Source organism: Cyprinus carpio, chromosome B13 (genome assembly GCF_018340385.1).
Source record: "Cyprinus carpio isolate SPL01 chromosome B13, ASM1834038v1, whole genome shotgun sequence".
Taxonomy (NCBI): domain Eukaryota; kingdom Metazoa; phylum Chordata; class Actinopteri; order Cypriniformes; family Cyprinidae; genus Cyprinus; species Cyprinus carpio.
Window position 1 is genome coordinate 15,143,351 of NC_056609.1, and position 16,394 is coordinate 15,159,744.

The 16,394-nt window shown below is 37.5% G+C and overlaps 1 protein-coding gene across 1 annotated transcript; it reads left to right on the forward strand.

Moving 5' to 3' along the window:
* The first annotated feature begins 4,703 nt into the window (after positions 1–4,703).
* On the forward strand, positions 4,704–15,725 carry sh2d4ba (SH2 domain containing 4Ba). The gene is made up of 8 exons (XM_042736739.1): positions 4,704–4,970; positions 5,927–6,087; positions 6,406–6,552; positions 9,715–9,853; positions 10,431–10,725; positions 11,314–11,441; positions 12,897–13,117; positions 15,347–15,725. The coding sequence occupies exons 1-8, from the start codon at positions 4,796–4,798 to the stop codon at positions 15,437–15,439; spliced, it is 1,359 nt and encodes a 452-aa protein (XP_042592673.1). The 5' UTR covers positions 4,704–4,795; the 3' UTR covers positions 15,440–15,725.
* Positions 15,726–16,394: the final 669 nt, after the last annotated feature.

The window sequence follows — 16,394 nt, forward strand, 5'->3', positions numbered from 1 at the left end:
TCTCTGCACATTTCACTTTATTTCTCAGAGCAGCTTATAAAGTTGATTGATCTTTAATGTGTAGAAAAGTACTGATATGACAAAACAAACACATTTCTGAAACACAATATCAAAGGCACAGATTGCCATAATTGAGGAGATGCAACCTCCAGTAATCTGGCTTCTTGTACCACACAAACAGCAGGAGGAAGATTTTTTGTGAAGGGGAATTTACTTTGACTCAAATTACAGGCACCCCTGCTGTTTGGCTTGATCCTCTGAGGCTATATTTATGAACATTACATAAATGCTTATGTATATACATGCATACCCCTCACAAATACATATAATTTTATGGTGCATATGGTGTCTGCTCAGAAAGATGTTTTAGCACTTCTCCACCCAAGGCAATGCATCTCTCTGACACTCACACAAATCTTGATGTCAATCCACATGTCTCCACACTTCCACTTAAGCTTCTATAATAGAGCTATAATGCAGCATGGAAAAAGAGCGCGGAGGCGAGAAAGAGATCACACAACAGGGACACCTGTCATAACCCCAGCAAATCTATCTGGACCAGTAAAGTGTAACTCAAACAGCCAGATTGATTGCTGTCTTCCTCTCTCGCTGTGTGTTTGATCCAGTCCTTTAATTCCCTCTACTTGTTGTATCTGATCCATATAGCCTTCATCTCTCTGCCCAGTGTGCAACAGATGCGATCACTGAAGACTCTCATTGTTGTGTTAATTTATGTGCTGCTGTGCATAGCCCAAGGCAACGTGTGCATTGCAGGTGGGCTGTGCGTATCTCTAAACACAAACGAGATTGTGTCCATGAGACAGTCTGAGGGAGGATGTATTTCTGCTGCAGTTCACCATTTAGCTTTCCCACACATCTCTAATTCCTTAATTGCAAAAAAGCAGGGATTTTATTACCATCAGTTAGATAAATTAGCACTGGAAAGGAAAAAAGAATAGAAACTAAAGAAGGACGATTAAAAAGAGGCGGAAGAAAATGTGGGGGGAAAGGGGTGACGAGTCACTGGAGGGAAGAAATCAACATAAAGGAGAAAGAAGAGAGCCAGGGAGACAGAGAGAGCAAGAGAGAGCATGAATATGAGACTGGCAGACACCATTAGTCAAAACCTGACAGCAGACTGTGACCGACAGGTAGACCAGTGCCAAGCAGGCTGCGGCAGCCTTGGCTCTGATTGGTTCTTCCAGTTTAGATGCCTTGTTCTTGATTAGTGTTGTTTTGAAAGACCAAGTAATCGCAAATGGCTCACTTAACTTTAGCTCAACACTGCCCCCTGTCTGTTATCACGTCACATAACTGTAGTGTGTGCAGGCACTGTATGCATTTTTCGAAGGGATAAAAAATAGAGCTAAGGTCCAAGGGGAATAGAAAGCTGCAGGAATTATGTATTTTTGTGGGCCAAACCCTAGGAAGAAGTTAGCATTTTAGCACTTCCGGTTCCATTGCCCTGAAGTCAATGGGTTCTTTGAATGGGTTTTGGTTAAATGCCTAAAATAAAGTCTGTGGTTAACACAAGCTCAAGATATTTCTATGTTTGATATGAGATAAAACACATCAGTAATACCCCTTTGGGATTTTTTAAAGCTTTTTTTTTTACATAAAGACTGAGAGTTGTTGGAAGTTTAATGGTGGTGGTGTTTATAGCCTACATATAGCTTTCAAAATTCATGAATGTTGTATTACATGGTCTAGATCATCATGATGTCCAACTTTGGTCAGTTTAGTTTCTGCAATAATCCAAAAACCAATGGAAAAATCCTATTTTTAGTAGAGGAAACCAGAGTGATGCTATCTTTCGGGTTGGCCTACAAAAATATGTCAAGTTTATAATGGGAATGTCATGAAATCTCTGAAGAAGAAACGAGAAGGTTTAGACATAAATCCCTGAGTCCAAAGGGTCTTACTTGTACTGAGAACTTCTGGTGCCAGTGGCCCACAAGTCTAGTAGCACTTGATCAATTTCATCCACTCACGTCTGGTGATGCACACACATACACATAAACCCTACAGATGGTGTAACACACTCACCCACACATTCAGTTCTGCTAGTCCATATCTCATGTGTCATTACAGCTGAGAAAGGACCTAAAACAATCTGTCTTGATGCCTGGGGCTTAAGCTTGCTGGGAGATAAATTGACTTTTTAAGAAGTACTGAGGAGGAGAGCACTAGTGTGAGAGTGTAAACTTTTAGTTTTGCCCGCCGGAAAGTTTTGGTATTGTTTTTAAGTTCTCTGCATTTATAACATTCATAAAAATGGAAAATGTAGAGTAGGCAAATAGAAATGTCATAGTATATGAATCAAAGTTTTATGACATTTATTTATAGTTTCATAGAAATATGCTTGTACTATTATATCAATACAATTAAAATTGATTATTTAAAAATAAAAATATCAGAGCTAAATACTTGCATGAACATGCACTGCTATTTAACATTTATCAAGACTGTATGGGAAGTAAGACTGTATGGGACTGTAAGAAAGATAAGGGACAGAGAGAGAAAGAGAAAAAGAAAGAGAATTATGCACCACATGGTTGTTTATGGTGCCCAGCTGAGAACATTAAAAACACTAAGACACTATTCAAATACACCAACACACTTTCAGTCATTTCCCCAGATGTACAGATACAAGCTCAAAGTCACAAGGATTTACTTTGTTCAATCTGTGTTTAAGGCAATACTTTACACAGATGCAAAGAAAGTTTAAGGAATGAGCAACAAAGATACAAATTAATAATTCATGCCAAACAAGTCAGCAGCATATTTGCTTAAATAGCTTAAAGAATAATTCAAAGTGTCTATTGCAAAGGCATTAGCAGTGTACCGCAGGAGGACAGACTTAATGAAGACAGCAATGGGCCAAGATGAACCCTAGATAGGACAACAGAGAGGTTTCTAATTACATTAGCAGTATCTCTCTCTCTCTCTGGGTGTGTGTGCCTGTTTGCTTGCTGAGGTGAGAGAGCAAAAGAAAGCGAGCGAGAGAGATCCAGTTGCATTATAGGTTGACAACAGCCCTTATCCATTCACCTGTGGGACACTTCTGACCTTCAGTGCACGCCAGAGGCCCGTCACAACATAGATGCAACCACACAAACCCTCATCATGGATCTGATGGGACACTATACCGCACCACTGTATTCCCCGGCAATCAGCTGGCTGTGCTCAACTCTTCAATGACACAGCAAGAAGCTCCATGCTGGCAGGACACAGAGGGATCTGAAGAGTCAGAGCAGGTCAGTAAGATGAATAATGCAGAAAAAGAGTGACCTAGGAACACAGACAGCAGAGTGCTGACGAATGCTAGCTATTGATTTTCTGCGTAGAAAACAACTGTTAAGAGTTTATGAGACGTGTTTTTTTTTTCCTTCTTTTTTTGTATTTCTTCTATTCTTGTATTGTAAGATGTTGAGAAAATATTTGTATTCTGTTACTGAAAAATGAAAATGATACAGTGGAATGAACACTAAATATACCACAGTTCACAAATCTGGAATCATTAAGATATTAATGTATTTGAAGGAAACTCATATTTCTATTCACCAATGTAACATTTAATTGTAAAAAAAAAAGACAAAGACAAAAGAAAAATGTGGTAACAGTACAACACAGTTCTCTCTTAATATTAATTTTAAGTTTCTACACATTTACACAATCTGATCATTATTGAATTGAACAATGAAAACAGTTTATATTGTAAAATGCTTTAATGTATTTTAAGTTTCTACAATTATATATATATATATATATATATATATATATATATATTACAGTTAATTTTTATGAAATATCTATTTTTTATTGTATTAAATCATAAAGTGAACCTTTACAGTTATAGAAAAATAAAAAACTATAGAAGCTTATCAGTTTCTACTACCTTAAAAGAAGAAAGAAGACTGAATCTAACTAGTATGAAGTGAGAAGTGGATGGCCCAGATGTACAACAGCAAGCACATCAGAGTCCCTAGTTTGACCAACAGAGCCCTCACTGGAGCTCAGCTGGCAGACTCATTGAACGGTACTCACCAAAGACCAGCTTCATCTGCTTTAGTGGAGACTCTGCGATATTGGCCTTTTAGTGAAAATATTACATCTGACACTGGCAAATAAAAAGAAATGGGTAGAATGAGCAAAAGAACATAAAGACTGGATGGTAAATGAAAATAAAACAGTAGTATGGATGTCTGAGCTTCTCCAGTAACTGATTGAGCAGAAGGTCTGTGAGAAGTGCCCTATTATATATCATCATAAATACACCATAGATTCTGCACAACAAATATAACAAATATTCTATACACACGGTAATGAATGAAACCCCAATATTGTTTAAATAAATGTTTAATATAGTAAACGTCATCAATAACATTAAAAATGGTGTGGCTTTACTGTAAATTGGATTGATTTAAGGCATCTTTGAATAACAAAGTATCAATTTATTCAAATTTATAACGATTCCAAACTTTTGAACAGTATGTTTGTGACTTGTATTCTGATACAACCTGCAAAATGTTTTGCCACAACTACCTAAAAAAATTATTCTAAAACCAACACATAAAAGTCAATATAAATAAAGTGAGAACTATGTCTCATTTGTGCCATTTGTTGTTAAAGAATCGGATACAACTTATAGTTGTAAAACGTTGCAGGCCGTTCCAGGCAAGCATGCTGAAATGGTAGTTAACTTTTTACCTTGTTTGACTCAAAGAATTCTGCTCCAAATATATCTGGCAGTTCTCCCAGTTTGATCCTGGAGAGGAGATTCTGGAAGTCCAGAATGATGCAACAGATCTTGAGAGACATGTTTGTAGATCCAGAGCTTCTGGCTGAACTAAATGAGGAGCAGAGGCAGATTCTTTTCTACAAAATACGTCAGGAGCAGGTGCGACGATGGACAGAGTGTGAGAGCCAAGAAGGAAGCTGGGAAAGACCCCTGACCAAGGAGAGAGATGGTGAGTCTGGCAAGGCTAACTTTACTAGGCCTTCATGTAATCAGATTAAGTCTGACAAATCTCAGTCCAAGCATTCTATTACTGTAGATCCCAAGAGCGAACAACAAGCGGTGCTAATATACACTCATGGTATACTATTGTACTATTTAAAACTTTTGAAAACTTTTATATCCAAATCGAAATCTCAGTTGGCCAGACGCCAATTCACTTTTAATTAATCGTTAAAATATTGGTATGTAGAAAAATATTATTTTAATATTTGTCTGCGCAATGTATTTTTACCCTTATGAGGGTATTAGCTTAACAACATGCTAACACCAAACTCTACTGACACTCAGAGTTTATGTTGTCAAGGATTTCAAATCTGTTACTTCTGAAGTTTCATGATGGTTAGGACGGTCCCTTTGTAGGCAGTAATCAGCTCAAAACTACTGTTTAAATACTCTTTAGTTAGAGTTAGTTAATCCTGTTATCAATTCCTCACCCTCCTGTTATTTCAAAATCGATAAGGCTTTCTTTCATCTTGAGAACACAAATTAAAATATTTGTACTATTTTCTCATCATTTTTCTTCATCTATTGAAAGTCTAAACAATCAAAACTTTGACCCATCAAAAACTACAAAAACATAGTAAATGTAGTTTAATCCAAGTCATCTAAAGTAACAATTTAAGCATTTATTTAGATATAAACATGGATCACCACATTGAGCTGATCAAATACCATATGGAAACATGGATGAGTCCAACTTTTGGCTGCATGCACTGATAATAAATGGACAAAAATTATATTACATATATATTCATTTGTGTTTCAAAAATGAACATAAATCTTATGGGTTTGGAATGACATGAGGGTGTTAAACAAGTGAATGATGACCATTTTAATTTTTGGGTGGACTGTAACTTTAAAAGTATAATCTAGTCTGGTTTTCACATCTGCCTTTATGGTCTCCAGAAAACAGAAAGAGTGTTCAGTGGCTGCAGGGCAGAGATGGTGAGGTGTGGGTCTGGGTAATGGGGGACGCCCCTGGAGACAAACCATACGAGATGATTGTCAAAGAGCTGATGGAGGAGAGAGCCAGGCGACAGGCTCAGCTAGAAGCCCAGGAGCTGTGGTGAGGATTGTGAGCTGAACACCAAATCCATGATGTTTATCTGTATCAACTGACAAGATTAGAAACTCGTTTCATTTCCAAAATAAAAACATAAAATATGAAATCTATTCCTGTAGAGATTTAGCATCATGCTTCAGTGTGCCACATAGAAATATAAAATTGATTTTGTTTATACAAAAAAATCATGTAATTCTTCCAAATATGCCTATAAGGAAACAAAACAATACACAGGACGTGAAAGTTAAACTAGGTTGTTTCAGGAATTTTCCAATCCTATTTTATTAAAAGATTTTCCACCTTATTTTCTGCCATTTTCCAACGGAAGAAAGAAGAAGAAATAAAGCAAAAGTTCAGAGATGCCATCACAAAGGAAAAAGCACGCTTAGTTGCAGGAAAGTGGAAGGAAGAAGCTGAGGACAGGAAGGCAGCCAAACAGGAGGAGGAACGGATACGAGAGAAACTAAAGGTGATTGATCAACAAAACCCTCAAACTTCTAAATGTGCTGCAAAATGAGAACGCTCTAATTGGCTTCAGCAAGATAAAAACGTTTGCCAGCATTCCACAAGGATCCAAACCATCTGCTAGAAAGTTTAGCAGTGGGAGTCACAAAACAATCCAAGTGATCAATTACTTGTAGGAGACCTGCAATGATGTCCACCTTTAGGGCCTAACATTCGTTTGGTGGATGTTGTTTTCCACCAAAGTCTCTGTAAATTATTTAGGTAAGTGTGTGGAACGGCTGCAGTATATGGAGGTGAGCCCTCTGTACTTCTATTCTCTCTCTACCTTCCTTTGAAAGACAGAGAACAATGAGGAAAACAACCAGGCGATCAATACTCAATCTGAAACCAACAGGAGGGCAACTTGCTGCATCAACGACAAAAACCAGGGCCGAGTGCTTTTTTAGTTCCCCAAAACAGTCTATGTACTTTTGTTTTGTCATGTTAGTCTTAGTTGCTTCCCAGTTTGAGGCTAAATGAAACAGAAAATGTATTACACAAAGCTGAAGCTGCTTTTGGTTGATGTTGTGAAAAGTAGAAGTCATGTTAAAATGTGAAAGGGTCAATGACAAATAAGAGCGCACGGGAAAATGAATAGGAGTAATCTATGAAAAATAGATCGATTCAAGCACTTAAAAATGTACTTGTGAATTAATGTTAGTTTCAAAATCCTTTCATAGTATTTTCAAGAAACTTATATGCAAATGTAAGAAACCTATACATTATACAATAACATTTACTTACATGTGAGTTAACACATCTTGAACTTTAATAATGATTTACAAGTATTTTTTACAAATATCATGAATTCTTAATTCTTAAAGGGGTCATCAGTTGCTACTTGCACTTTTACAAGTTGTTTGAACTGAAATGTGTGTTGGCAGTGTGTGTACCCATCCACCCTATAATGATAAATATACACCCAGTTTTTTTGTTTTTTTTAATCTCATTAAATCATTTCCCCTTTCTCAAATCAAGCCGATCTCAGATGCCTGATAGACAGGCCCCTCCCACGATAGTTTGATTGGCAGTGGCATTTCAGCACAGACTGGACTGGCGTCTTACCTTAGACCCGCCCTGAGTGAGTCATCAGTCCACCATTGTTTCACCGCCGTAGCATATGTAGACAAGAATGTCTCCTAAGCAACTGAGGTGTTCTGTTGTTGGATGTAATAATGAACATAGCAGTCATCATTTACTCCTGACATCTGAGCTGCTGAAGATGCAGTGGATTACATTTGTTTCTGAAGGGAATGCGCTCCCAATCTACCTAAATGTGTCTATCTTGATGCGAATCATTCGTGATCCAGCCTCACCTCCAAGAGAAGTAAGTGTAAGGTTTTTTAATGAATCTTTGCAAATCGCCTTTCCTAATACAGTGCTAGTTAGCGAGTTTCACGATAAATGCGGCTAAAGTAAACACTCTCTCAGAGAGCAGCTCAGAAGTAAGGGGCGGGGCGAGCAGAGCTCATCTGCATTTAAAGCTACATTCAATAAAACAGCATGCTGTAGATCAGGGGTGTCAAAAACAGTTCCCGAGTTTAGTTCCAACACTGCTTCAACACACAAAACATGTTTTCAAATAAGCCTGAAGGACTTGATTAGCTGGATCAGGTGTGATTAATTAAGATTGCATCTAAACTCTGCAGGGCCCCGGACCTCCAGGAACTGAGTTTGACACCCCTGCTGTAGACAGAACTGGTTTTGAAAGGGTTGAAATGGTGTTGTTTTATACTACCACTGAGAAATTTTTACCAAACTATGTTTACAGCCTTTTCATTAAGAACCTAAAGAATCATATCAACTTGTGGAAAATGGGCATCTGATGACCCCTTTAAATATCATACGTTTTTGAGGAGTCACATGACATTTTACAAACTGAACTAAGTTGCCTTGTCATAATAAATGTCAAAATCCCTGACATGTCATGGATCTTATCTAACTTCCTGCTGACCGCATTACATAAAAAAAGATATTCAAACATCAATAGGCAGTGAAGTAGTTTTGTTGAATCACACTTTTTAAAATGCTTTTCAAAAGATATTAAACTGTACTTTGGGGGCGGGGGGGGGGGTATTCCATTGTATACATGAATTTGTATTTTAATGCATTTTTAAAATGATGTCATTGACACAAAATCAAGATGCATTGGTATTGGTATTGTGGTATTGTGGCAAGTCAGAAACATGTCAACTTTGTAAGAATGAATAAGAATGGTTGGCTGTAGGAAAGTGAGGGTAGAGTCAATTAATCTTAAAGAGGAGATAAGATCCTAAAGGCATCTTCAATGCTGCAGGATTAGTTATTCAGAATTTGCACTGATGGCATTATATTTTCAAAGAGGAAGAAAAAGAAAATGGCAGAACGTAGGAGGAGTCGGGGCAGACAAGTGTGGTGGCACGACCGTTTTTCAATATTCACACTGCAGATTCCCAAAGAGGCCTTGATGGTTAGCCATGATTTGCGGCCTCGTAATGAGACCTTCTAAAGAAACTTGTCAAATATTAAAGAGCTCATTTATCACAGCCCACATATCATCCCTCTTACTGGAAAGTGCTGAGTCATTAAACTTTGAAGTGTTTCTCTCACAATACTCCTTAAGAAATCTTTAAAAAGACTGTCGAGGCACAAAGAAGAGTGTCGTAAAGAGAAGAGTGAAAAGAAAATGGGTGAACCTCTCAAAAGTTGTTTTAGTTAGACATTCTTCAGTTTTATGAGAAGACACTTCAATAAAGAGCAACTATGTCAGCAAACTCAAAGACAAAGATCTCTATACTAAATGAACAAGAATGAACAATAATTTCCATAGCAACTGTCATGACCTAAACTGCAGTCATCTTTTTGGACTCTATGGTCTAGACAAGGAGTGTCTGTTTTCAGATAACGCCTCATTATGCCAATAATTACACGGCTTAAGTATCTCAAACAACCATGCTGCCATAGTGTCCTAGAGGATTAATTATTCAACCAAATGATTTCCATTTCAACACAGCTAATGAGCCACTGGTGCTAATTCATTAGTGCTGCAAGAGTTAGAACAACATACTGAGCCTAAGTAAGGACTGAAGTGCATTTGATTTGTCAACACTCCGTGTCAAAAAAAAAAAAAAAATTTACTCTCACACAGAAACAAGAGGAAGAGGAGAGGCAGAGGGAAGAGGAGGAGATACGACATGCCGAGGAAAAAAGGGCGAAGGAGCTATATATGTCCCTTGAGCAAGAACAAAAAAGAAGTGAACAAGGTGACAAAGAGTGGGAGGAACAATGTGAGTGAAGATGTTATTTCTTCATATACATTTTTATCTGTCAAACCCCTTCTTCTGTTTATTATGTCTCTTCTAAACATCTACAACAATCTCTTTAGCCTGTTGTGTGGATGTTAAAAAAAAAAAGGTTTAAAAATTATCATAAAAACCTGGTAACCTGATACATACCAGTTACCATGTTCATACGTATATACATAGAGAGAGAGAGAGAGAGAGAGAAATAGGGTTATAAGTTGGTCAAGTTGTTTTTTTTAAAACATGGTAACTAGTCAATCATCCAACTAAACATCAGACTAGTCAAGATGAGGGAACATGGTAAACAATGTTCAATCAATTTACCTAGTCAATGTTCTACCTGGTATACAACTGTATAGCAGCTAGTTTGTTGCTACAAAGACAGTCTAGCATAGACCAGCTAGAAACCAGCTACCATGTTCCAAAACACACTTTCCACAGCTTTTATAAGCATTATATATAAAATATATAAGCTGGATTTTCCAGCAAAGTTGCATGCAATCTATCCTTTATCAATTTTTCTCCATTTTACCATCTATTCTTTCTATTTCTTCCTTTTTAGTACGTCGCTCCAAAGAAGCTGATGAGGAGATGACAAGAAAGGCTCGCTGGGCAAGAGATGAGTATAAGCGCCAGTCACTACGGGCCATAGAGAAAGGCCACGTCGCTGGCTTGAGTGGCCATTTCCAGAAACAATCCCACCGGAGACACAGTACTTTCATTGAACCATCTGTTAGTCCTGTTTCTAGCAATGAAGTCCGTCCCAGACCCGGCCTTCAGCGTGCAGAACCCCCTCTGTACCGGCGCAGACAAAGCCGCAGGCATAGTTCAACAGCAACACAACCACTAATGGACAGGTAACCATTCTGTAGAGAAACAACAGTATGTGACACTGATTATAGATTATACTATGTTCAAGTGCTTTAAGCTAATATTTATCTGAAACACACTAACATTAGAATTCTGGCTGATATGGATAATTATTTTCATGTTATCACCAAAATCTATAGTACTATTTTATTTTGCATTCAGTAGACATTTAATTCCAAAGTGACTCACATTCAAGGTATTGCTTTTTTTTAAATTAAAAACATCCATTATAATGGATGTTTTTAATTTGCTAAAGATTACATTTACCAGTCACCCTTACATAAGTGTGCACAAAAAAATTCCCTACAGAAGAAACGCTTTAGACCACCCAAAGCTGGTTTGTCGGTCTCAGCTGGTTTAAGCTGGTCTAGCATGTCTCCCAGACTGTCCAAGCCCATGTTCAGTTGGTTCAGAGGCTCTCCCAGCCTTAAATGCTCTAATAACCAGGCCTTGTTGACCAGATTGAAAGACCATCTCAAACCCCCAAACCTTCTTAGGCTGCTCCTTTAAAAATAATTATGCATTTAATCAAGAACTATGTCATTCTGTAAATTAGCGCTTTTCTTTCCCATTAGCCCTGCATGGGTGCGAACACCACGGCCCAGTTCCAGGGAAATGGTTATTCTCTGGTTCACTGAAGAGCAGAAACCAAAACAAGTGGGATACGAACGGAATAGCAATGCTATCGCACCGTGGTTCCACGGTAAGGTTTCTTAATGACCTCTCTGGTGTCTCCTGTTATCTGATACGATGCATTAAAATCCATGATCACCTGTTAAATTGTGTGCAACATGAATAGCTTGCCAATGTCAGCATTAACTGCAGAATGTAGTTGACGACTACCATCCCGTAAGCAAGCGGAAAACATGAGTAGTTTTAGCGAAGCAGACATATGCTAGCACCTCTCAAGCAGATAACAGAACGCTGCCCTTTTACCCTCTTGTACACACTGTCCCCCAGATCCACAAGGAGAGAGAAATGGAGTGTGGAATATGCAGCCCTTGTTTTGAAACCAGAAACTAGCCGACCAACAGATGGAGAGCGGTGGTGTGTGTGTCTGCGTCTACTTGTATACACGGACAGACAGTAGAGAGAAATTGAGAGGGAGTGCTCAATAATTCAAAGGCTTTGCTAGGCTAATTACTGGCATGAGTCCTGCAGCTTTGTCATGTTAGAATGGGTTACAGTGTGTAACTCCTGGTTAAATGACAAGAGAACAGATTAATAGGCTTGTGAGTGTCGGAATGTGGGCCACACATCAGTCTGAATGTGATTCTGAATAGATGCGTCTAGATAAGAGGACAGACGCACACTCATTCCTACCCTTACTGACACACACATACACAAGCCACGGTGTCGATTTACACCAACACTGCTAGTAGAGATACATGGAAAAAACATACTATACCACTTTCTATCTGGCACCTGATGACTCCATTACAGAGATAACACGATTACAATGGAAACAATGCTGAAATACCTACACAACTACTCTTAATTTGTTACCTTAGTGGAAAAAAGAACTGTGTTGAATGTGCAGTTGTAGTGTACTTCAAATCAAAGTACAAAAAGCTACTTGCAGATGATATAATGTTAGCATGAACTCATGACTATAATTAAGTATACTTTTAAAAAGTGTACTTTGTAATAATGCCAAATAAAAGTCGCTTCGAAGAAGTACACTTATTTTGATTTTGTTGACTAGCATAGTAAAGCACATTTGAAATACTTTATTAGAATTTTAAATGTAGTGTGTTATTCAGTACATTTAAAGGAAATATATTTTTAAACATACTAAAGTACAGCTTTATCCTACAGATGTGTATATGCAAACATAATTAAACACGACATACAAGTTTCAATAAAACTAACATCACATTTTAGTTTACCATAAATTTTTGTCAGTACAGTAATTTCAAAAAATGAAATTGCATAAATTTGAACTAAATTAATACATTTTAATTTAATCGCAGATAACATCCAATGAACTGTCTGGCCTGTTCTCCCTTTTCACAAGGGTAAACAGGCCAGTGTTTGTGAGGTGCCTTAGTTAATTTCAACAAAAAAAATGAATCAGTGTACAAATAATTAACAGCATTATAAATAAAAGTTTATAATGCTGCTTCACTGACAGTTTACTGTGATGTCTATGCTGAAGGTATCATCTCCCGAGAGGACTCGGAGACACTGCTTATGAATGCTGCTGAGGGCTCTTTCTTGGTACGGGTCAGTGACAGGATATGGGGCTACACACTGTCCTATCGCACAGCCAGCGGTTTCAAGCATTTCCTTATCGATGCTTCTAGAGACTATTACAGCTTTCTGGGTGTGGACCAAAACCGTCATGCCACCCTTGCTGACCTCATCGACTTCCACAAGGTAAAAGAGTAGTAATAGTGTGTGACATATAGGTAAATGGACAAAAAACATTTCTCTATACCAACCAAAATACATTTAAAATAGTTTATATGAATCGTTCACAATAAGGCCAGTAAATTTAGAAAATAGTAAATAACGTAATTTCCTGTTCTTTTTGAGAAAAAAAAGCTTAAAGTGCTGTTATCATTTACTCACCATCATGGTGTTCCAAGGCAGTGCATGTCCAGACTGCTCTTTTCCATTCAATGCAATTGGACAGATGAGGCTCAAGGAATTAGCTTTAAAAAAACAGTAAAAGCACAACAAAAGCATGATTAAAGTACTCCATAAAAGTCTGTTAAACCCATTAGTTAAATTCATAGTGCGCTTCATTATAGTGTTTTCCATGGAGTTGATTTATCAAATCGAACATTTTAGTGAAGATCAATCTGGGGCTCGTGTGCCGTGCACAGGTCAGAAGGGACACAGTTTGTTCGACAAACGAATCAATCTTTATATAACGATACTGTCGTATACCGACCTGAGAAACATTCTCTTCATAATATTTTAAGGAATCAAGCAGTGGGTCACATTTTCCTTTCATGTAAAATGTGATGAATCGTGAATTACTTTTAGTCAGTTTTTTTTTCATGAATCGGTCAGGCTAACTTTGCAAAATAATTCACTTTTTCGAAGCTATAGCGACTCCTGCTGGTCAAAAGAGTGAAGAGAGTTACTATTAAATGTAATATAGCAATTAACCCTCATCCATCCTTCGGGTCATTTTGACCCGAAAATGATTTTCAAAAAATCGTGTTATTTTTTTAGAATGTACTTTTTTAGAATCTATTTTTAGAATCTTTACTTCTGTCACACTTGCACCGGGAATACACACAAAAAAATTAAGTGGATTCAAGGAGTTTAAATGGGTGCAATAAAAAAGTAACAAAAGTGTCCCGCGGGTCATTTTGACACGCATAGGAATGAATGGAATTTGATTTTTCTTATCGTCTGACTTTAGAGTATATCGATTCATCCACTGGGGCAGTATGGATCCCATTGTGTTCATTTTGTGTGGGGTTTTTTAAGAGTCAATTTTGAGAGTTCCTATTATATGGGGTCACAGAGACAGAATATTTTAATTTTTTAAATCTTTATGTTCATCTGAAGAAAGAAAGCATAGGCTATAAATCTAGGGCGATATGAGGGTGATTAAATGTTGAGAGAATTTACATTTTTGGATGGAGTAGCGGGAGGTAGCCTATAGCTTCTTTTAATGTATGAATAGATTCACAGTTCAGTAGGAATCATTTTAAAAGTCCAGTCACGCATGATGGGTGAAACTATCATTTGCCATGAAAAACTTAAGTTTTGGACATGTATGGTGAAGTAGATAAATGATGGCAGAATGTGCCTTTGCCAATAAACTGCCTTCAGTTGTTTGAAAATTAACAATTACTTTCCTGTGCAGCCATTCAGTGCTTGTAGCTTCAGATGTACTGTAAGTTTTCAACATTCTCCAGAACAATGTTTTTACTGTGGAGAAGCTCTGATGCCCAGATACATGACAGCATGTGCAGGATTAAAGTTTGGTCCATCTTAAAGTCTCTGGATCTCTAAAAGTGCTGTAAAATCTCAACATGTGAGGAATGGATTTGGAGTCAGGGCTGATTTGTGAGTCAAACAATGTAATGTAATCTGTACTAAAGCAACTTTCAATAACTGAGAGCTTGCCTTGGCATCTCCACAAACCTTCAGCATAGCCTGTGTAGCCATGGATACATATTTCACTTTCTGGAATGCTGTCAAAGTTGGAGTCACAAGCTGTGAGATCTCTGACATTAGTTACATGCAAATGCAGGCGACGTTGTAGAACTGTCAACAAGCGTTCCCGCTTCACGCCTCTGCAATATGGTAAAAATAAATAAAAAACACTGTAGAGAACCTGTCTACATACACATGAAAATTACAACGGGTTTAGCTCAGATAGAGACAATCACCGAATGAATAAAAAAGCAAGTCAGATTTACACAGCACAGCAGTGCTGGAAACAAGACTGCCCTCACTATTTCAGGCCACATTTGACATGAGTTTGAATATGTAAAATAGATCAAATACACATAGCATGCTCCTTTTTAGCATAAGATGATTTCCAGCCAATTGTGTATCAGAAAACAGATTTTTAATCTTGTACTCATTCTATTAGAATGCACAGTACACTGAAAAATGGCAACATCTGTCTGCTCTCAGGAGGAAGTCATCACAACTACAGGGAAAGAGCTGCTGCTGGAGGCCTGCAAGCGGACTGGGCCCTCTGTGGATTTCGGAGGGCTTTTCCCCTGACTCCTTCCATGCTAAAGACTTCAAAGGCAAATCTCTGTAGGGCAGCTAATGTAGCAGGGTGTTCACTGCATTTCAAAGAACATGGTCAAAAATAAACAAGATTTCTGACCCTCATGTTCTGCCTCTGAGTTACAGTGCCTTATGATCAGGCCTCAATGGAAGACTGTGCTAATTTTTAAGGAAAATATGTAGAATTCTGGTTTTAAACGTTATGAATGTGTTAAAGGATGCAGATTATACTAATTATGTAGAAATGTGTAGACCTTTGTGACACTGTATTTTCTGTGCTGATGTTTTTTATGAATGTGTGGAGATTTGTGGTTCTGTATTTTCTGTGCTGATGTTTTTGTGGCAGATTATATAAATTATACACAGATGCGTAAAACTTTAAGTTTGTTTTTGTTTTGTTTTTTCTGTGCTGATTTTTAAGAAAAATATGGTTACAAACTTGGTCAAATGTTAAGTGAAGCAGATTATACTAAATTATACAGTGATATGTACAACTTTGAGGCTTTTTTGCATTTCCTAGACTGATTTTTAAGGAAAGTTTGTATAATTCTGATTTTAAACATGGTAAAATATATTAAATGAAGCAGATTATACTAATTATGTGCAAATGTGTAGACACAAACTAGCCTGATGTAAAGGAACCGTGCATGGATCTTGGCTTTTTGTAGATGAAAAGCCATTAGCGATCAATTTTCTGCTCTTTTATTATTTATTTAGTCAAATGCATTCATGTAGTGCAAGCATAAATGTATCTGAAATGGAATTATTATTTTCTGTTCTTTATAATAGGATGTGATGCAAAACGCTATGTAAATAAGCACCAGTGTGGACACTGAAACAAAGCATCCAAAGAAAGTATGACTAAGGAAGGACTGATTTAACAACAACAGGAAAAGACTGTCTCCTCAGTCCATCCTTTAGTTGTATTGTAGCTTTTTCCATGAGA

Coding starts and splice junctions, on each gene's coding strand:
- sh2d4ba (XM_042736739.1), top strand. CDS start 4,796: ATGATGCAACAGATCTTGAGAGACATGTTTGTAGATCCAGAGCTTCTG. Junction 10,726..11,313: donor ACACAACCACTAATGGACAG/GTAACCATTCTG, acceptor CTTTCCCATTAG/CCCTGCATGGGTGCGAACAC. Junction 13,118..15,346: donor ACCTCATCGACTTCCACAAG/GTAAAAGAGTAG, acceptor GTCTGCTCTCAG/GAGGAAGTCATCACAACTAC.